The sequence below is a fragment of the Somniosus microcephalus genome, chromosome 4, assembly GCF_052327205.1.
Source record: "Somniosus microcephalus isolate GS21.2 chromosome 4, FLI_Smic_1.0, whole genome shotgun sequence".
NCBI classification, from domain to species: Eukaryota; Metazoa; Chordata; class Chondrichthyes; order Squaliformes; family Somniosidae; genus Somniosus; species Somniosus microcephalus.
In genome coordinates this window covers 77,427,425-77,449,613 of record NC_140990.1, presented here as the reverse complement: position 1 = coordinate 77,449,613, position 22,189 = coordinate 77,427,425, and the positions used below count along the sequence as shown (strand labels likewise).

The 22,189-nt window shown below is 48.5% G+C and overlaps 1 protein-coding gene and 1 long non-coding RNA gene across 3 annotated transcripts in view; both read left to right on the top strand.

The window, feature by feature from the left end:
* LOC147119288 (uncharacterized) overlaps positions 1-22,189 on the top strand; it is an 88,209-nt gene that overhangs the window by 49,964 nt on the left and 16,056 nt on the right. The window contains exon 2 of one of the 2 annotated variants that reach the window (XM_085984945.1): positions 7,944-8,103. The exons of the other annotated variant lie outside the window; for it this stretch is intronic. Coding sequence (XP_085841071.1) covers positions 7,944-8,103 — 160 coding nt within the window. The remainder of the gene's footprint in view (positions 1-7,943; positions 8,104-22,189) is intronic. 2 annotated transcript variants of the gene reach the window in all.
* On the top strand, positions 12,033-20,280 carry LOC147119289 (uncharacterized). Its single transcript, XR_015078010.1, has 2 exons — positions 12,033-12,077; positions 19,232-20,280. It is a non-coding gene; the product is annotated as an uncharacterized LOC147119289 (long non-coding RNA).

The window sequence follows — 22,189 nt, the reverse complement described above, 5'->3', positions numbered from 1 at the left end:
CCACAGGGTTGTTCCATGACGGGAAAATAATAAAAAAAGAAATATTAAATGCGCAAGAAACCACGAGGAGCTGCAGGTTGCAGCAGGAACCGCGGAAAACAGCGCTAGCAACAGCGGGGAAAAAGGCAAAGCGCGGGAGGTGCCATCTTAATCAGCGGGGAAGAAGGCAAAGCGTGGGAGGCGCCATTTTAGATTTGCAAGATGCCGAAGACTGGCTGTATCACTGCTTTTGATAATACAATAGAGGACTGGACCACGTATGTGGAAAGAGTCGAGGTATATTTCGAGGCAAACGAAATAGCTGATGAGAAAAAGGCATCGGTATTGCTAAACTTAATGGGCGCTAGAATGTACGGCCTATTGTGGGACCTGATTACTCCAGCCAAACCGAAGGCGAAGAGTTTTAACGAAATTGTTGCTGTCCTACAGGAACACCTAAACCCTGCACCGCTGTTGATAGCAGAAAGATTTAAATTCCACAGGAGAACTCAGCATAAAGATGAGAGCAATGCTGAGTACCTTACGGAACTACGCAAGCTATCAAAGCACTGCCAGTTCGGAGAAGGACTGGCAGATACCCTACGGGACAAATTTGTCTGTGGACTCCTGAGTGAAGGAACACAGAAGAAGTTACTATCAGAGAAAGAGCTGACGCTAGATAAGGCTTTCAGCGTGGCAGTATCGTATGAAGCAGCAGCCAGGGGAGCTGCAGAAATTCAACAAAAGCCACAGGAATACGGCACCCACGAAATGACATGGGGATTTGCAAAATGTTATCGCTGCGGCAGAACTAACCATGACCAGAAGGACTGCTGGTCCAAAGACAAAATATGCAGGCAATGCGGAAAGATGGGACACATTGCACGAGTTTGCAGGTCTGGGAAGAAGACCAGTGACAACAAAAAGGCTACTAAGGAACTGTACAAGAAAGTACAAAAGATGACGGACAGTAGTTCCGAAGACCAGATGAGCGATAGTGAATCCGGGAACAGGAGACTAAGCTGTCTCAAACTTCACAATGTAATCGCAAAAGCGGATCACCGAACCATTTGGGTCACCCTCACGATAGCAGGGTCCCAAGTTAAAATGGAATTGGATACAGGATCAGCGCTAACCGTCATGAATCGACGAGACTACGAGCGGCTATTCTCACACATACCCTTGAGAGAGACATCCATCGTCTTGACGACGGATACGGGGCAAAAAGTATACCCCAGAGGAAAAATAAGGGTGCCTGTCAAATACAACGGCAAGAAAATACGGAAATTGTATCTCTACATACTGCCAAATGGTGGACCACCATTATTGGGACGTGAATGGATCAGGAAGATAAACTTAGATTGGCACTCCATTCATGCAATGACGGTGGACGGTAAAAAAGATGAAGACGTCACTCCTGGACGATTGTCAACAATCTTAGCTAACGCCAAAGAGGTATTTCAACAAGAATTGGGCACGCTTAAAGGCGTAACCGCCTCGATAAAAATAGAAGAGAATGCAGTTCCCAAGTTTTTCAAAGCAAGACCGGTACCATATGCAATTCGCCCAGCCGTCGAGGCAGAGCTGGAGAATCTGGAGAAGGCAGGTGTGTTGTCTAAGGTCGACTGGAGCGAGTGGGCGACACCCATCATTCCTGTCATGAAGAAAACGTTAAGCAATAAGTCCGGGGAGCCAAGGAAGATTCGCATCTGTGGGGATTTCAAGGTGACGGTGAACCCAGTCCTTCACACAGTACAATATCCTCTTCCAAGGATAGAAGACATCTTCGCCTCACTGTCTGGAGGGAAGCGTTTTACAAAAATTGACCTAGCACAAGCATATTTGCAGATGGAGGTTGAAGAGTCCTCTAGGAAGTATCTCACGATAAACACTCACAAAGGTCTTTACCAGTATCATCGATTGGTATTCGGAGAAGCATCGGCTCCGGCGATATGGCAAAGAGCGATGGAACAAGTCCTGCAAGGGATTCCGGGGACTCAGTGTTACTTGGACGACATCCTTGTGACAGGTGAAGATGACAGTGAACACCTTAACAACCTAGAACAGGTGCTCACTAGACTACGGGAACATGGGCTACGAGCCAACCGCCCCAAGTGCGAGTTTTTTAAGAAACAGATATCGTATTGTGGCCACGTGATTGATGAAGAGGGGTTACATAAGTCCCCTGACAAAATTGAAGCGGTTGTTAAGGCCCCAGCACCTGAAAATGTGTCGCAACTGAGGTCATTCCTCGGATTGGTGAATTACTACCATAAGTTTTTGCCGAATTTGTCGACAATTCTGCACCCACTGAACGCCCTGCTACGAACGGGGGTAGCATGGAACTGGAGCGATGATTGTAAGCGGGCCTTTCAGAAGAGTAAGGACTTAATCACTTCAAGGGAAGTATTGGCTCAGTACAACCCAGCACTGCCGATCAGACTGGCGTGTGATGCGTCTCCCTACGGCATTGGGGCGGTACTGTCACATAAATTCCTTGATGGTTTAGAGAGGCCGATAGCTTTTGCGTCACGCTCGTTAACTTCTGCCGAGCGTAACTACGCCCAGATTGACAGAGAGGCCCTCAGCCTAGTGTGGGGGGGGGCGGGGTGGGGGTGAAGAAGTTCAATCACTACCTGCACGGTCAAAAATTTACTCTACTAACCGATCATCAACCTCTTGTCTCCATTTTCAACCCTCAGAAGGGCGTACCGATAATGACAGCACAACGGCTGCAGAGGTGGTCCCTTTTCCTAGGGGCACACCAATATGACATCGAGTACAAAGGAACTAAACAGCATGGGAATGCTGATGGATTGTCACACCTACCGTTGCCGACGGTGGAAGAAGAAGACCTTGCAGTGGATCCAATGGAGTTATTCCACTCGACCATAGTCGAATGTCTCCCTGTGATGAATGCAAACATAGAAAAGGAAACACGGAATGACCCAACACTATCACGGGTCTATGATTTAACGGTGAAGGGATGGCCAGCACATGGCGAACCACTGCTGCCAGCATTCTCGCCGAGAAGAGAACAGCTGTCAGTGTGCAGAGGAACCTTGATGTGTGGATCCAGAGTAGTAATTCCACCTAAGTTGACGGATAGAGTGCTCAATGAGCTTCATGAGGGTCATCTGGGTGGGGGAAAAATGAAGAACTTAGCCAGAGCATTTGTGTGGTGGCCGGGAATCGATAGAGAAATCGAAGAGATGACCAAGAGCTGTGCAGGATGCCAGAAGGTCCAAAACGCCCCACCACAAGCTCCTCTGCATCCATGGGAGTGGCCCTCATCTCCATGGCAAAGGGTGCACATTGATTTTGCTGGTCCCTTCATGGACTCGATGTTTTTAATTGCGGTGGATGCACATTCAAAGTGGCCAGAGGTAATAAAAATGTCCTCAACCACCACGGAAAAAACTATCACAGTTTTACGAACAATATTCACCAGGAATGGGCTGCCTGAACAGATTTGCTCCGACAATGGACCACAGTTTGTGTCTGAAGAGTTCCGGAGGTTCTTAAAGAACAATGGTGTTAAGCATTACACATCTGCCCCATATCATCCAGCCACTAATGGATTGGCCGAGGGGTTTGTCCAAACATTCAAGAAAGCTATCAAGGCAATGTGTAATGAAGATATACCCCTACAACACAAGGTGGACAACTTCTTGTTTGCCTACCGGAATGCGACACATGCGGTTACCAACCAAACTCCAGCCATGATGTTCTTCAATCGAAGACTACGATGCCGCTTGGATTTGGTTAAGCCAAACGTCCGAAGAGATGTGGAGAACAGGCAGTTTCAGAATATGAATGAAAGGCCGACCAGGAGTTTTAAGATAGGTCAACCAGTTTTGGCCCGGGACTACCGCACTGAGAAATGGCAGCCAGGAACAATTTGTACACGGCAAGGACCTCTCATGTATACCGTGGACGTTGGAGAGAGCATTGTAAGACGCCATGCTGACCAGATTCTAGAGTCACTGGAAAGCGTCAACTCCACACCACGATCTGATACACCTGGCAATGAAATCGACGCACCAATTGCAGCTACCGCAGAACCGGTGATATTGGAAGATGAACCAAACAACGACTTTGATCCCGACTCAACATTGCCAGAAGAACCTGATACCCCAAAGAGGAGTTATCCAGACAGAATCAGGAAGCCTCCTCAAAGACTGAACTTATAATTGCTTAAACTTAACCAATGTATCTAGCAACCGTAATTGTGATTGTAATTAGTTATCATTTAGTTGTTAAATGAATGTTATGGACTGTTTATCTAAAAGGGGAGGAATTGTTGTGTATGTACCTTTAAGAGAATAACTGGTCTCAGGCTGCAGTACCAGCAGTGACCACCCCTGTATAAAAGGCGCTAGTGAGCCTCTGTTGTTTTCAGTTTCACTATTGACTTCCATCAGTAAAGACATGTTTTGTTCAACTCCTGCTGTCCGTGTCTCAATCATTCACGGACATAATAATGGAGGTGTTCAAAATCATGAGGGGTCTAGACAGAGTAGATAGAGAGAAACTGTCACCATTGGCGGAAGGGTCGAGAACCAGAGGACACAGATTTAAGGGGATTGGCAGAAGAACAAAAGGCGACATGAGGAAAAACTTTTTTATGCAGCGAGTGGTTAGGATCTGGAATGCACTGCCTGAAAGGATGGTGGAGGCAGATTCAATCACAGCTTTCAAAAGGGAATTGGATAAGTATCTGAAGTAAAGAAATTTGCAAGGTTATGGGGAAAGGGCGGGGAGTGGGACTCGCTGAAGTGGTCTTGCAGAGAGCCGGCACGGGCTCGACGGGCCGAATGGCCTCCTTCTGTGAGGTAACCATTCTATGATTCTATAAAATATTAAAAAGTTTGTTCCACAGAAGCACGGGGTTTATCTGCTTTTATTGATGAATTTAAAAATTCTCTATTAATACCTGAGCCAGTGTGTTGTGAGACAAAGAGCCTTGTGTCCAATAAGGGGAATAAAGGCCCACAGCCTCCCCTGGCCCCGGGCCCTGAACAAGGGACTGGAGAAACTCGCTGTCCAGCGGATCAGACAATCAGCCGGCGCTAGTCCCGCCCCTCGGGCTCCCCGATTGGTTGGAGGACCCGCCGCCGGCTCGCTCCTCCAGCCCCGCCCCGCTCGCTCCCTATTGGTCGGAAGCTTCCGTCAATCAGGCCGCGGGCCCGGGTCACGTGTCCCCGAGGAGATCACGTGCACAGTCCAACTGATGCTGCTCGGTCCGGAGCCACGCAGACTCTCAGGTTTTTCTATTTCTCTTTAATCTCTCCCGATCCACCCCTCCCCCCAACCCCGCGCGATTCTCCACCCAATCGGAGCGGGGAAAACTCACTTTGCGTCACCGATCGTGACTCTGGAACCGACACCAAGGCCTTTCCCGGAACGCCCCGCGCCGACTCCGTCCGACAGGATCCGAATGCGCAGGCACAGCTCCGAGTGGGGGAGGGGGGTTGGTCTCCTCTGGGCATGCGCGGTTATTACCCTTGGTGACCGGGAGGGGCCGCTGTGCTGGACTCGGCCCAAACCGCCATCCCGCGTACGCATGCGCGGACTCTCGGCTGTCAATCAACCATCAGCCAGAAGAGGGCGCTGGTGAGACATGCGAAGAAAGAAAGATTTGCATTTATATAGCGCCTTTCACCACCACCGGACGTCCCAAAGCGCTTTACAGTCAATGAAGTACTTTTGAAGTGTATTCACTGTTGTAATGTAGGAAACGCGGAAGTCAATAATCGCACAGCAAGCTCCCACAAACAGCAATGTGATAATGACCAGATAATCTATCTTTTTGTTATGTTAATTGAGGGATACACATTGGCTAGGACACCGGGGATACCTCCCCTGCTCTTTCCCACATTATAACAGTGACTACACTCCAAAAGTAACAACAGAAAATGCTGGAAAAACTCAGCAGGTCAGGCAACATCCGTGGAGAGAAATTTGAGTTGACGTTTCGGGTCGAACCCTTCTTCGACCCGAAACATCGACTCTAATTTCTCTCCACGGATGTTGCCTGACCTGCTGAGTTTTTCCAGCATTTTCTGTTGTTATTTCGGATTTCCAACATCTGCAGTATTTTGCTATCGTACACTCCAAAAGTACCTCGTTGGTTGTAAAGCACTTCAAGACATCTGCTGGTCATGAAAGCACTGTATAAATGCAAGCCTATCTTTCTCGAAATAGTGTCATGGGATCTTTTACATCCACCTGAGAGAGCAGACAGGGCCTCAGTTTAATGTCTCATCCGAAAGACGGCACCTCCGACAATGCAGCACTCCCTCAGCACTGCACTGGAGTGTCAGCCTAGATTTCTATGTTCAAGTTTCTGGAGTGGAACTTGAACCCACAACTTTCTGACTCAGAGGCGAGAGTGCTACCCACTGAGTCACAGCTGACACTAAAGAACAAGCAGTTCTGATGAAAGGTCATTGACCTGAAACGTTAACTCTGTTTCTCTCTCCACAGATGCTGCCTGACCTGCTGAGTATTTCCAGCATTTTCTGTTTTTATTAAAGAAACGAGTGAGTGATTGCTGACAGGAAGAATGTTGGGTCGTCCTCCGCATGCGCACTTCCCTGGCAGCTGAGGTGAAACACCGACTCGCCCCCACCTGAGCTGTGCACATGTACCAGATGTTGCGGCTCCGCATGCATGCCCGGTGTTCCAACTGCGGGGTTTTGTGCGCTGAGCATGTGCGTTGCGGACCAATTGGGACGGGCGATTGTGGAGCAGGAGGGAGAGCGCGGGGGCCATGAGCACATGCGCGGGACTCAGAGTCAACAGAGCGCTTTCTGCAGCGCGGGGGCTTGTGGGTATTACAGCCGCCATTACTGCTGATCCTTTCAACCAACCTGTGCAGCAGCTGGAGCCTGAAAATCAGCTTCACTGCCCCTTGGTTCGGAAAGAGGAAAATTAAACAACAGTTTGCCTCTGATCCTTTTCTGATCTCAATTTACAGGGCTATAGAAGTGGAGCAGTTACAGGCGGGAAGCTCAGACCAAACATCACGTCAAGATCTGACAGAGTCGCTCGATTCATCCGGACCTGAATATCATTGGCCTTTGCACATGGAAGGAGAAAGCAGCGATCGCAGCGATGACAAACCACACACGTGTTCGGTGTGTGGACGCGGATTCAGCCGATCGCCTGACCTGGCGAGACACATGCACCGTCACACTGGTGAGAAACCGGGTAAAGGTGGGGACGGCAGGAAGGGATTCAGTTCCCCGTCTGCATTGGAAGTTCAACGGCGCAGTCGCACCAGGGACAGTCCGTTCACCTGCTCCGTGTGTGGAAAGGGATTTGTTTGTTCATCCCACCTGCAAACACACCAGCGAGTTCACACTGGGGAGAGACCGTTTGAGTGTCCTAACTGGGAAGAGCTTTAAAAGCCTCGGGAAGCTGAAGCAACACCAGCTTGTTCACACTGATGAGAGACCATTTCAGTGTCCTAACTGTGGAAAGAGCTTTAAAAGCCCCGGGGATCTGAAGGAACACCAGCGAGCTCACACTGATGAGCGACCATTTCAGTGTCCTGACTGTGGGAAGAGTTTTAAAAGCCCCGGGCATCTGAAGGGACACCAGCGAGCTCATACTGATGAGAGACCATTTCAGTGTCCTAACTGTGGGAAGAGCTTTAAAAGCCCCCGGGAAGTGAAGGCACACCAGCGAGCTCACACTGATGAGAGACCATTTCAGTGTACTAACTGTGGTAAGAGCTTTAAAAGCTCCGGGGAGCTGAAGGGGCACCAGCTTGTTCACACTGATGAGAGGCCATTTAACTGTCCTAACTGTGGGAAGAGCTTTAAAAGCTCCGGGGAGCTGAAGGGGCACCAGCTTGTTCACACTAACGAGAGACCCTTTAAATGTTCTGACTGTGGGAAGAGATTTAAAAGCTCCCGGAAGCTGAAGAGACACCAACACCTACACACTGGGGAGAGGCCGTTCACCTGCTCCGTGTGTGGGAAGAGATTCACTGATTCATCCAACCTGCTGGCACATCAGCGAGTTCACACTGGAGAGAGACCATTCACCTGCTCCGTGTGTGGGAAGAGATTCACTGATTCATCCACCCTGCTGGTACACCAGCGAGTTCACACTGTTGAGAGACCGTTTAACTGTTCTGACTGTGAGAAGAGCTTTAAAAGCCCCGGGGATCTGGTGTGACACCAGCTTGTTCACACTGATGAGAGACCATTTCAGTGTCCTAACTGTGGGAAGAGCTTTAAAAGCACCAGGGAACTGAAGGGACACCAGCTTGTTCACACTGATGAGAGACCCTTTCAATGTTCTGACTGTGGGAAGAGCTTTAAAAGCTCGAAGAGCCTTAAGGGACACCAGCGACTTCACACTGATCATCGAATCTAACAGCACAGAAGGAGGTGATTCGGCCCATCGTGTCTGTGCCGGCTCTTTGAAAGAGCTGTCCAATTTAGTCCCAAACCCCAGCTTTATCCCCAGAACCCTGCAAACTAGTCTTCTTCAAGTACATGTCCAATTACTGTTTGAAAGTTCCTGTGGAACCTGATTCCAGCATCCTTTCAGATGGTGCGTTTCAGATCTTAACAACCCTCTGTGTGAAAACAATTCTCCTCATTCCCCTCTAGTTCTTTTAGCAACTATTTTAAATCTGTGACTTTTGATTACCAACCCACTTGCCAGAGTGAACAGTTTCTCCCTACTTGCTCGATCAAAACCCCTCATCATTTTGAACACCTCTATTAGGTCTCCTCTTAACCTTCTCTGCTCTAAGGGGAACAATCCCAGCTTCTCCAATCTCTCCACACAACTGAAGTCCCTCATCCCTAGTACCATCCTGGTCAGCCTCCTCTGCACCCTCTCCAAGGCCTTGACATCCTTCCTAAAGTGTGGTGCCCAGAACTGTACACAAGACTCCAGCTGAGGCCAAAACCCTGCAGTTGTACAAACCCCTGGTTAGACCACACCTGGAGTACTGTGAGCAGTTCTGGGCACCACACCTTAGGAAGGATATATTGGCCTTGGAGGGAGTGCAGCGTAGGTTTACCAGAATGATACCCGGACTTCAAGGGTTAAGTTACGGGGAGAGATTACACAAATTAGGGTTGTATTCCCTGGAATTTAGAAGGTTAAGGTGTGATCTGATCGAAGTTTTCAGGATATTAAGGGGAACAGATAGGGTAGATAGAGAGAAACTATTTCCGCTGGTTGGGGATTCTAGGACTGGGGGCATAGTCTAAAAATTAGAGCCAGACCTTTCAGGAGTGAAATTAGGAAACACTTCTACACACAAAGGGTGGTAGAAGGTTGGAACTCTAATCCGCAAACGGCAATTGATGCGAGATCAATTGTTAATTTTAAATCTGAGATTGATAGGTTTTTGTTACCCAAAGGTATTAAGGACTATGGGCCAAAGGCAGGTGTATGGAGTTAGGTCACAGATCAGCCATGATCTCATTGAATGGCGGAACAGGCTCGAGGGGCTGAATGGCCTCCTCCTGTCCTATGTTCCTAACTAGTGATTTGTAAAGGTTTAGTGTAACTTCCCTGTTTTTGTATTCAATGGCCCTATTTGCAAAGCCAAGTATCCCATACGCTTTCTGAACCGCCTCACCAACTTGCCGCGGCACTTTCAAAGATTTGTGAATATGGACCCCCAGGTCCCTCTGCTCTTGCACCCCCTCAAAATAGTCCCATTTAGATTATACGGCCTCTCCCTGTTGTTTCTCCCAAAGTGCATCACTTCACACTTATCCTCATTTAATTTCATCTGCCTTGTGTCTGCTCATTTCACAGTCTGTCTCTGTCCTCCTGAAGTCTGCTACTACTATGCTCACTATTTACTACGTTGCCAAGTTTTGTATCATCTGTAAACTTCGAACTTGTACACCTATCCCCAAGTCCAGGTCAGTTATATATAACAAGAAAAGCAATGGTCCTAATCCCGACCCCTGGGGGAACCCACTGCATACTTCCCTCCAGTCAGAAAAACATCCCTCAGCACTGCTCACTGCCTCCTCTCCCTTAGCCAATTATACCCAAATTACCATCAGCCCTTTAATTCCCAGTGCTTCTATTTTCCGAGTAAGTCTCTTATGTGGTACTTTATCAAATGCCTTTTAAAAGTCCATGTATACAACATCTGCTGCACTACCTTCATCAACCCTCTGTTACTTCATCAAAGAACTCACTCAGGTTAGTCAGACATGATTTATCTTTAGCAAATCCATACTGGCTGCCCCTTATTAACCCATGCTTCTCCAAGTGAGAATTAATTTTGTCCTTGACAATGGTCTCTAGTCGTTCACCCACCACTGACATTAGACTGATTGGCCTGTAGTTACCAGGTTTATCCCTCTCCCCTTTTTTGAACAGGGTGTAACATTTGCAATCCTCCAGTCTTCTGGCACCACTCCCATGTATCTGAGGGAGATTGAAAGATTGTGGTTGGAGCTTCTGCTGTCTCCACCCTAGCTTCCCTCAGCAATCTAGGATGCATCCCATCTGGACCGGGTGACTTGTTAACTTTGAGTGATGACAACCTATTTAGCACCTCCTTTCTATCCATTTTTATCCAATTTCTCTACTCCCCCCTCCTCTACTGCGACATTAACTTCATCCTCTTCTTTCGTAGAGACAGATGCTAAGTACTCATTCAGTACCTCAGCCACGCCCTCTGCCTCCGTATGATGAGCTCCTATTTGGTCCCTAATCGGCCCCACCATTCCTTTAACTATCCTTTTACTTTTCCTACGTTTATAAAAGATTTTTGGGTTCCCTTTTACGTTACCCACTAATCTTATCTTGTATTCTCTCCCTTGTGTCAGCTGTGTCTCAGTGGGTAGCACACTCGCCTCTGAGTCAGAAGGTTGTGGGTTCTAGTCCCACTCCAGGGACTTGAGCACATAAAGCTAGGCTGACAGTGCAGTGCAGAGCTGAGGGAGTGCTGCACTGTTGGAGGTGCCGTCTTTCTGATGAGACTTTAAACTGAGGTCCCGTCTCTGAAAGTCATAATTAAATACATACATTCATACACATAAGTAAAGGAATATATACATACATATACGCAAAGGAATATATACAGACATACATACATAATTACTTAAAATAATATATTACTGATGAAAAGTTTCTTTCTTAAAAATGTTGGAGTCATTTTCACATTTAATAAACACAGCAAATTCAATTCACACAGCCACAATTGCTCCTTCTACCTACAGTACTGAAAACCCGTTTAAAAAAAAAATTAAACTTTAAAACTTACCTCATCATTTCTTAAAATAACTTTCCTCCCTTTCCCAAACAAAAATATTGCCTTTCAGAAACTCCACGATAAAATATATCTTCCTCCGCAGCCTCTGGAGCAACGTTACACATGCTTTTTTCATGTGTAAGTTGTAAGGACTTAACCTCACTGAATCCATGAATGAAATCGACGAAGTTCACTGCGCACGCGCTGCCTGTGCAGTCGCACGCGCTGTGCCTCTGAACCCCTTCGTTCAGATGACAGGAAATGCCGGTTTTCTCCGCATGCGCTGTGCATGCTGAAAACCGGCATTTCCTCCGGCCAGACGCGTGAGTACCCCGACCGTACTCACGCGTTTGGAACGGAATTACTGGGCCAATGTTCCCGTGAAGCACGTTGGGACATTTTACTACATTAAAGATGTTATATAAATACAAGTTGCTGTTATTGTCTGAAACTAACAAATTCTCTAGAGGGAAAATAACAGTATTTTTACTCCCAAATATTAAATATTTTGTTTCACGAAGTTTATCTGCTTTTATTGATGAATTTAAAAAGTCTCTATTAAAAGCTGAGCCAGTGTGTTGTGAGACAAGGAGCCTAGTGTCCAATAAGGGGAATAAAGGCCCACAGCCTCCCCTGGCCCCGGGCCCTGAACAATGGACTGGAGAAACTCACTGCCCTGCGGATCAGACAATCAGCCGGCGCTAGTCCCGCCCCTCGGGCTCCCCGATTGGTTGGAGGACCCGCCACCGCCCCGCTTGCTCCCTATTGGGCGGAAGCTCCCGTCAATCACCCGGGCAGTGTGAGCTGAGCATGCGCGGACCTTGGCAGCAGCCGCTGACACGAGGTGAGAGAGCTCAGGGAGCGAGTTCATGAACCCCGGGGGGACGCGGGCCGCTCACACCCCGAGCTCAGGGAGCGGGTTCATGAACCCCGGGGGGACGCGGGCCGCTCACACCCCGAGCTCAGGGAGCGGGTTCATGAACCCTGGGGGAGGCGGGCCGCTCACACCCCAAGCTCAGGGAGCGGGTTCATGAACCCCGGGGGGACGCGGGCCGCTCACACCCCGAGCTCAGGGAGCGGGTTCATGAACCCCGGGGGGACGCGGGCCGCTCACACACCGAGCTCAGGGAGCGGGTTCATGAACCCAGGGGGGACACGGGCCGCTCACACCCCGAGCTCAGGGAGCGGGTTCATGAACCCCGGGGGGCCGCGGGCCGCTCACACACCGAGCTCAGGGAGCGGGTTCATGAACCCCGGGGGGACGCGGGCCGCTCACACCCTGAGCTCAGGGAGTGGGTTCATGAACCCCGGGGGGACGCGGGCTGCTCACACCCCGAGCTCAGGAAGCGGGTTCATGAACCCCGGGGGGACGCGGGCCGCTCACACCCCGAGCTCAGGAAGCGGGTTCATGAACCCCGGGGGGACGCGGGCTGCTCACACCCCGAGCTCAGGGAGCAGGTTCATGAACCCCGGGGGGACGCGGGCTGCTCACACCCCGAGCTCAGGGAGCGGGTTCATGAACCCTGGGGGGACGCGAGCTGCTCACACCCCGAGTGCGGCCCCAGGCCCCATTATTAAAACACTCAACATTATCCGCCCGCCGCTTCCCGGTTTCTCCCGATTTGCTCAGCAAAGGGACCCTGCGCCAAACTCCGGGACAGACAGGAAGTCAGGGAGCGTCTGTATATGGAGGAGAAATGACTGGTCAGGGAGCGTCTGTAAATGGAGGAGAAATGGTGACTGGTCAGGGAGCGTCTGTAAATGGAGACTGATCAGGGAGCGTCTGTAAATGGAGGAGAAATGGTGACTGGGCAGGGAGCGTCTGTATATGGAGGAGAAATGACTGGTCAGGGAGCGTCTGTAAATGGAGGAGAAATGGTGACTGGTCAGGGAGCGTCTGTAAATGGAGACTGATCAGGGAGCGTCTGTAAATGAAGCAGAAATGGTGACTGATCAGGGAGCGTCTGTAAATAAAGGACAAATTATTCATTATTTTGGAGCTTGGTTTGTGTGAATAAATATATCACTAATTTCAATTAGACTCTTTTCCGTGACCCAGCTCCTGTAAATACTGGCTGGAAAGGTGCCGGACTCTCAGGAGGCTCCACACCACTGGCTGCTCCTGCGTAAGCGATCTCCCATTAGATTAATGTGTGTCTGCTGTGTGTGTGTTTAACAAAGTGCCCAAAGCAAGTCATAAGGTGGGGAACCAGTGAGTGTAGGACTGAACCCAGCCAGAGTCAGCACCTTCAGGGGAGGAGAGAGAGGGGAACCAGTAAGTGTAGAACTGAACCCAGCCAGAGTCAGCACCTTCAGGGGAGGAGAGAGAGGGGAACCAGTGAGTGTAGGACTGAACCCAGCCAGAGTCAGCACCTTCAGGGGAGGAGAGGGAGGGGAACCAGTGAGTGTAGGACTGAACCCAGCCAGAGTCAGCACCTTCGGGGGAGGAGAACCAGTGAGTGTAGAACTGAACCCAGCCAGAGTCAGCACCTTCAGGGGAGGAGAGGGAGGGGAACCAGTGAGTGTCAAACTGAGAATACCAAGGTCAAGGAAATAGAAACAAGAAACTGTGAAGGCAGCAAGAAGTAAAATAAAAAGGCTAAACTGATCTTTGGCTGCTAATATGGCTGGCGCCCACAATGTCACACCTTGCTGGTGGGAACAATGTAAGGCAGCGTGCAGAAGTTATACAGACAATAGGCGATCAGAAAACGCATTACCATGATTGCAAACGCATTACCATAATGTTTAGGTGATAGTGAACACATTACCAGGGTGTTTACTTAGCTGTAACCCATTCAGTTAAATGTGACTTCTTTATTTCAAACTGCCAGGCCAGGAAATCAAATTAAATGTATACATGCACAGCTCAGGATTGGTGCAGGAATATACGAGGTGTTAATGTCTTCTCAAATGCAAGTATAATAATGTAGCACACTGTATGACAAATTGCTTGCTCTGTTGGGTTCGTCAGACTCTTGCAGGAGTCGGTGTCGACATTTCAGAGTAAGACTCCACGGAAAATAAATCGTTTGAATTCTCCAGTTGCATTCGACTCAGTGTTTGCTGAACCAGACTGAGGATAAAAGAATCCGTTCTAACATTTGGTGTCAGAAGTGGGATCTCAACGGACAGTCACCGAGAGTTCGCGAACTAAGAGTTGAATCGTCTCGGACGTGGAGAGAGGAAATGGGCCCCCGATGTAAGTAGTTTCTTGTACTACCTCGGTTTTCCTCTGATTCCACCAGTCTGACGACGAGTCGGCCAATCGCTAACTCCCGTGTGGTGTCCCGCCGAGATCCAGGTCAGTCTGGCGAATACTGGAAGGGATAGGTGATTAGGTCAGTGATCGGATATCACTGAGGGTCAGTGATTGGATATCACTGAGGGTCAGTGATCGGATATCACTGAGGGTCAGTATACGTACTGAGGGAATAACTAGGAACTGTGTAAACTTAGAAATAAGCACTTGTGTCAGGTAAAGAGCGTCGACCTCGTATATCACTTGGCCCGCCTAGGCTCTGAACAAGTTTAAAACGCGACTGTGTAAAGTTCACAAGGGGAGTAAGATGGGCAACTGTTTAGATACCATGACTGAATCGGGTAGCGCCTTACAGACCCTTTGTGAACAACATCCTGACAAAGCAAAGCAACTTAGACAGTTGTCGGGAGGATTGAATAAGAAATTAGGAAGTGATCAATGGCCACTAGGAGGAACTAAGAATCTAGATGCCGCTAAAAAGGCTCAAGAACTAATTTGGAAAAGTAACAGGGGTACCACAGCCAAAGAACTAATTGCCCTATGGAGACAGTACTGTCAGGAACTGAAAGAAACTTCCTTGTTAGCAAGTTGGCAGGATAATGCCTTAAAATTAGGAATAGCACTTACAGGGGGAGGGGTAGTCAAATCAGTAGAGGTATTGAAAAAGGAATGCGCTCATGAGAAACGCTCAAAACAGGAGTCTGAAAAGACCATGAGCGAGCCTGGAAAGGCTGATAAGAGTGGATTACGTAATCCAATGGTTGGCCTTGCCTTGACAGAGGGAGATGGTGATGATGATTTGGACGAATGGAATCACAGGGCTCAGGTTGTTCCCCACGCTCCCCCCCCGTACGTTAACATTTATCCCCTGGTGGCACCCGCACCAGCTGCACAAACCCCCGCGCCGACACCTCAAGTATCTGCCAGTGCCGTTTCCCCGCCGCCGTCAGTCACGGTTCAAGTAAATAATCCCCCGCTGGTCCAGATGGGAGACCAACAACCGGGTCCCCAGTATACCGACCCTGTTGCCTTTTACACCCGACTCAGGACTAAGAATAATCGGCCCCCGACGACACCCTCCCCACCCCAACCCAGTCCATCAAGGTCACGAAAACGGAGAAATCAAAGGCAGATGATTCAAAGTCAGAGACTAGAGAGTCAGAGCCAGAGTACCCTCAAGGCTTTAAGGTCCTTTTTAAGAGTGCCAGGACCACAGTGACATTGACGGTGGAGATTCAGGAGACGACTTGTCATCCCTGGAATCATCCCGAGAGACCCGCCAGACATAAACCGACACCCCGGCAGTTGCCGGTGAGACAAATGCCTAACCCTGCCTTTAACGCAAATATTCCAGTGGCCACCGATAACCCCCGGACCATAGGTGCCAATTACCGGAACGGAGCAAACTCGCCGCAATACTGTGCTATCCTGATAAATTGTCTACCAACCTCAGTGTCTGAAGCAATTAAGACTAACAATATGGACTGGTCAGAGAATAGTCCCAGCCAGATGGCCAGGGCAGTGAAATATTATTGGAAAGAGAGTAAGAGTCAGGAGAGTCAGCCCCAGGTCAAAGTCAAGACTGAGTATGTGATGAAAAAGGAAGAGCCAAAGCTCACCCAAGATGTGATAGGATATCAGACGGAGCCCCAGTACTGCGTCCCAGGGTGGGTTGATAGACAAGGGTACAGAGATACCAGCCATCCCAACGGACCAACCGTCCCTAATTATGGCCCACCCTACGCTCCCCCAAGACAAAATTTCGGCGATAGAGGAAGAGGAGGGAGGCAAGCAGGGTCAGATACCTGTTTTAATTGTGGCCAGCAAGGCCATTGGAGCAGGGAATGTCCCTCCCGAAGACAAGGAAGAGGGGGCCACATGCAAGGACAACGGGGAGGTTGGCAGGGAAATCGGGGACAAGGAAGATATACAGACTTCTCCCAGAATAATCCGTTTCCCCAGTACTGACTAGCCAACCTCGTGGCGAACGGGTTCCAGTCGGACAAGGTGCCCGTTCTATCCCTGCTGATTGAAGGGAGCCGACATACGTTTCTGGTAGACACCGGAGCTGCTATGTCATCTGTCCGATCAGAGCTCAATCTCCCTAAATCCGGGGAGACACAAAGCCTGTCCGGATTCCAAGGACAAGCGTGCCAGTACCCGATATCAGAACCAGTTGAAGTAGCATTTCAAAATGAGTCTGTGAAACACCAATTCGTGATCACAAATGGGCTGGATTGCAATCTCATGGCCAGAGACCTGTTATGTGCATTTCAACTAAGACTTGAGTGTGGGAACGAAGGAATAACTGTAAAACCATGGGCCCCTAAAAGACAATGTTACGTCTCTATCACCCCACAATGGTGGACTCTGGACTTAAAAGATGAACCCCCATCTCATGTAACCCTAGCTTATGATCGAAGTGGAAAGGATAAGGAATTGGAGAATTTTTACCAAGCTTATGAAGGGACTGAGTGGGATGTTGTTCTCCGAGCCATAGTTACGGGACCGGAGGGGAAAGCAGAATATGTTGAGGTTCCCTCGGAATTGTGGAAGCAACCCCTAACTGTAGCCCCACACCTCACCCGGGAAGTGAACGCCCCCTACCGTGCGAAAGATCTGGGACCCATGGTAAAACAGGCAGTTGAACAAGCTAACCCAGATGACCGGCAGGAGCAGGCCCTGTCAGGCGGTCGAGCTATCCTGTTATACCAAGAACCAAAGGTAGTCTTGACACAGTTGCACCACCACGTTGGGAATGAGGTACCGGAATACGTCAATCCGCAAGTGTGGGCAGAAGGCCCCACACAGGTAGGATGCGTTAAAATAACTCCCATCCAAATCGCCCTACAGGAAAATGTTGTACTACCCTCCATACGACAGTATCCGCTGAAACAACAAGCGATACCCAGCATTGATAAACTGATCACGGGACTACTGACACAAGGAATCCTGATTAAATGTCAGTCCCCATGCAACACGCCCATACTTACAGTTCCAAAATCAGGAAAGCCAAACCAGTACAGATTAGTACAGGACTTACGATCTATCAATGCTATTGTACAACCGCTCCATGCACTAGTACCTAATCCAGCTCACATTCTGGCCCAGGTCCATGCACAAGCGAAAATCTTTGCAGTAGTCGATCTCCAGCACGCCTTCTTCGCCTTGCCACTGGAACCGGCAAGCCAGTACTTCTTTGCTTTTACTTAAAATGGACAACAATATACGTGGACCCGACTGCCGCAATGTTTTGTAAACTCTCCAACATTATTCTCTAGGTGCCTACAAGGACAGTTGCAGACTTTGACCTTGAAACATGGTTCTGCTCTGGTCCAGTACGTGGACGATTTGCTACAAGCCCTCATGCTACCAAAACAGATCTCCGTGATAAAGTGATCCGCACACACAGCAGGACAAACCCCAGTAGATATAGGGAATAGATGCGCTGACCAGGGAGCAAGGGAAGCATCCCAGGAACAACGAGTGGTTGTGCCTAGAATGATGAGCCAGACTAAAAGCTCAAATAAAAGCAAGTCTCCCTCGGAAAAGCCAATGCCAACCATCCAAGATGTCATTAAGTTACAGGAGGACGCTCCTGACCGTGATAAGGGACTGTGGAAACAGCTCGGTTGTACATATGATTGTGTGTCTAAATTATGGGTCACCCCTGCCAAGCAAACTTGTATGTCAGATGAGCTAGCATTATGGGTTATTGAATGTATACACTTTGCAACTCATTGTGGTGCCAGAGCAACTAGTGAGACGTTATTAGCTACATGGTGGCATCCTAGATTACAAGCTCTGGCTCAAGGTATTAGCAGTCGCTGCCTCATTTGTCAGCAGCATAACCCGGGAAAAGGCATACCTTGTGAAATGGGTAAGACGCCGTTACCCACGGGTCCCTTTGAGACCCTCCAGATGGACTACATTGAGTTAGAAAGGTGTCAGTGTTATAAATATGTACTGTTATTGTTGATGTATTTAGTAAGTGGATTGAGGCCTACCCGACTACGGATAACAAAGCCTCCACTGTTGTAAAAGTTTTAATGAGAGAAATTATTCCAAGGTACGGAATTCCAAACCGATTAAGTTCAGACAACGGCCCTCACTTCGTGGGTCTGGTAAACAAGGAGTTCTGCACTCAAATGGGCATCCAACAGCAGCTACATTGTGCCTACAGGCCACAGGCCGCCGGACTGGTCGAGTGGGCTAATCAGACCTTGAAAAATAAACTTGCCAAATTACAGGCCGAGACGGGAACTACATGGCTCAAACTACTCCCCGTGGCCTTGTTCCAAATACGTACTACCCCGGCTGGTGCAGCAAGATTAAGCCCTGCTGAAATCATATATGGCAGACCTCTCAAAACCCCGTGGAACCAGGAAGTCCCAAAGACTGTCCACTTTCACCACATGACGGCAGAAATGACTAACTATATTTTGTCGTTAACCAGGGCATTGAAAAGTTTGCACTCCCGGGTACACGCTGCTTACATCGACCTCCCTCCTATAGTCAGTCCGTCCCAGGTCGAGCCCGGAGCGTATGTATTAATCAAGAATTGGACGCGAAAAGGATTGGAACCTCGTTGGGAAGGACCCTATCAAGTCCTACTCACCACCCCAACTGCTGCCAAAGTAGAGGGAAAGAGTGCTTGGGTTCACCTCCACCACTGTAAAATTGTCAGTAATGCTATGCCTGAAACTTAAAGAATGCTAACCTCTCTTGCTTCCAAGAAATCTCTCCCTAAACAGACGTGCCGCGCTGACCAGCCATGCAGACATCGCTGTGGATCCTCTCTATCAGTGTCCTGATCACCCTTGGAATAACTCAACAGCCCAGAAGGAGGACATGCCGGCGGAACCAACCCAAGCGGGTACACCACCTATGCCACGGAGACGTGCTTCGGTGCAATGATGATAACCCAGGCGGGTTCGGGAAATGGAACATGATCAACTGGGACACCTACATTGGGCTTATTAGACAGCCCCACCGCTCGCTAGTGCTGAGAAACGAACACAGAGGAACATTGCCATGCTATTGGACTGAGTGTAAATTTGATTATGTTTGCCGACGCCAGGCGACCAAGTCTGTTACTGCAGGACCATGCAGTATAACTACAGACTCCAAAGGACAGAATCGTTGTCTGAAGTTGCCCTCTATTATGAGCAGCTTTGACTATTTTAGGTTAGAAGGTATAAGAATTTGATCGGCTAAATAAAATAGACGTAACCGAATAACGGTTGGTTATCATAGAATGATAAAAGGAGGGAATGAGAATACCAAGGTCAAGGAAATAGAAATAAGAAACTGTGAAGGCAGCAAGAAGTAAAATAAAAAGGCTAAACTGATCTTTGGCTGCTAATATGGCTGGCGCCCACAATGTCACACCTTGCTGGTAGGAACAATGTAAGGCAGCGTGCAGAAGTTATACAGACAATAGGCGATCAGAAAACGCATTACCATGATTGCAAATGCATTACCATAATGTTTAGGTGATCATGAACACATTACCAGGATGTTTACTTAGCTGTAACCCATTCAGTTAAATGTGACTTCTTTATTTCAAACTGCCAGGCCAGGAAATCAAATTAAATGTATACGTGCACAGCTCAGGATTGGTGCAGGAATATACGAGGTGGTAATGTCTTCTCAAATGCAAGTATAATAATGTAGCACACTGTATGACAAATTGCTTGCTCTGTTGGGTTCGTCAGACTCTTGCAGGAGTCGGTGCTGACATTTCAGAGTAAGGCTCCGCGGAAAATAAATCGTTTGAATTCTCCAGTTGCATTCGACTCAGTGATTACTGAACCAGACTGAGGGTAAAAGAATCCGTTCTACCAGAACTGAACCCAGTCAGAGTCAGCACCTTCAGGGGAGGAGAGGGAGGGGAACCAGTGAGTGTAGAACTGAACCCAGCCAGAGTCAGCACCTTCAGGGGAGGAGAGAGAGGGAAACCAGTGAGTGTAGAACTGAACCCAGCCAGAGTCAGCACCTTCAGAGGAGGAAGAAAAATGGGTGCAGAGGAAAAAAATGTTGGAGATTATGCAATGGGTTTGGATTTCAGCACAGGGAGGAGGTAGAGTGTGCGCGACAGGGATTTATAGCTTTTGGGGAACAAGAGAGGAAAGAATGTTCCATAGAAACTAGAATTGACAATTCTTTATTTCTATCCTGTACTTAGTGATGACTTTTGTAAACTCCTTTTACAGGGTATTAGAAGAGGAGGATTTGCACACGGGGAACTCAAACCCCGTCAAGATTTGACAGAGTCACTCAATTCATCAGGACCTGAATATCATCGGCCTTTAAATGTGGAAGGAGAAATGTTTGTCTGTTCTGTATGTGGGGAAAAATTTCAAATATCAGTGTGACTGGAAAAGCACCAAAACACACACCCGAGTAAGAGTGTTCCAGTGCACTGACTGTGGAAAGAGCTTTAACCAGTTACACAGCCTGAAAAAACATCGCACCGTTCACCGCGGGGAGAAACCGTACACGTGTTCTGTGTGTGGACGAGGCTTCAACTGATCATCCAACCTGGAGAGACACAAGGACACCTGCACCAGAGACCGTGGAAATGTGGGGACTGTGGGAAGCGATTCAATTACCTGTCAGAGCTGGAGAAACATCGGCGTGTTCACACCGGGGAGAGGCCGTTCACCTGCTCCGTGTGTGGGAAGGGATTCACTCAGTCATCAACCCTCGCTGTACATCAACTTGTTCACACTGATAAGAGACCATTTAATTGTGCTGACTGTGAGCAGAGCTTTAAAAGCAGAAGGAATCTGCTGAAACACCAAAGCCCTCACACTGGGGAGAGGCTGTTCACCTGCTCCACGTGTGGGAAGGGATTCACTTGTTCATCCCACCTTCTGACACCCCGACATATTCACATTGGGGAGAGGCCATTTCCCTGCTCTGTGTGTGGGAAGGGATTCACTCAGTCATCTAACCTGCTGAAACACCAGCGAGTTCACAAGTGACTGCAGGGGTTGGATTCTGCTGTTATTGCTGCTGTTAACTACATCCAGGACTGAACCATGTTCATTCTGACAGTTGGGGTTTGTTTCTGCTGATGTTAATAACCCCTATAACTTGGTTGGATTTTAATATTTTGATACCTGTCAAATAAATCAGCTTTGTTTTAAACACACAGTGTGTTGAGTATTTGATTTCTCCAAGATAAGAGGAGACTAATTGATGTCCTGTTACTAACTGCTCCATTTTTTGGGCCTTTTCTCCTTTCTAACTCTAGATTATTTCAGTTCTCATACCTCCGGTTACTCTCATGGACAAGTCCCAGCTCCCCATACCTTCCAGAGTGCCTCTCCTAGCCTTGGTATCCAGGGAAGGTATCGGTATCATGCCCGGGATCACCAGAGGATGTAACTGGTAAAATAGATAAGGGAGAACCAGTGGATGCGGTGTATTTAGATTTTCAAAAGGCTTTCGATAAGATCCTGCATAAGAGATTAGCGTGTAAAATTAAGGCACATGGGATTGGGGGCAAGGTATTGACTTGGATAGAGAACTGGTTGGCAAACAGAAAGCAAAGAGTTGGAATAAACGGCTCTTTTTCCGAGTGGCAGGCAGTGACTAGTGGGGTACCGCAGGGATTGGTCCTTGGACCCCAGCTATTCACAATATATATTAATGATCTGGACGAGGGAACTAGATGTAATATCTCC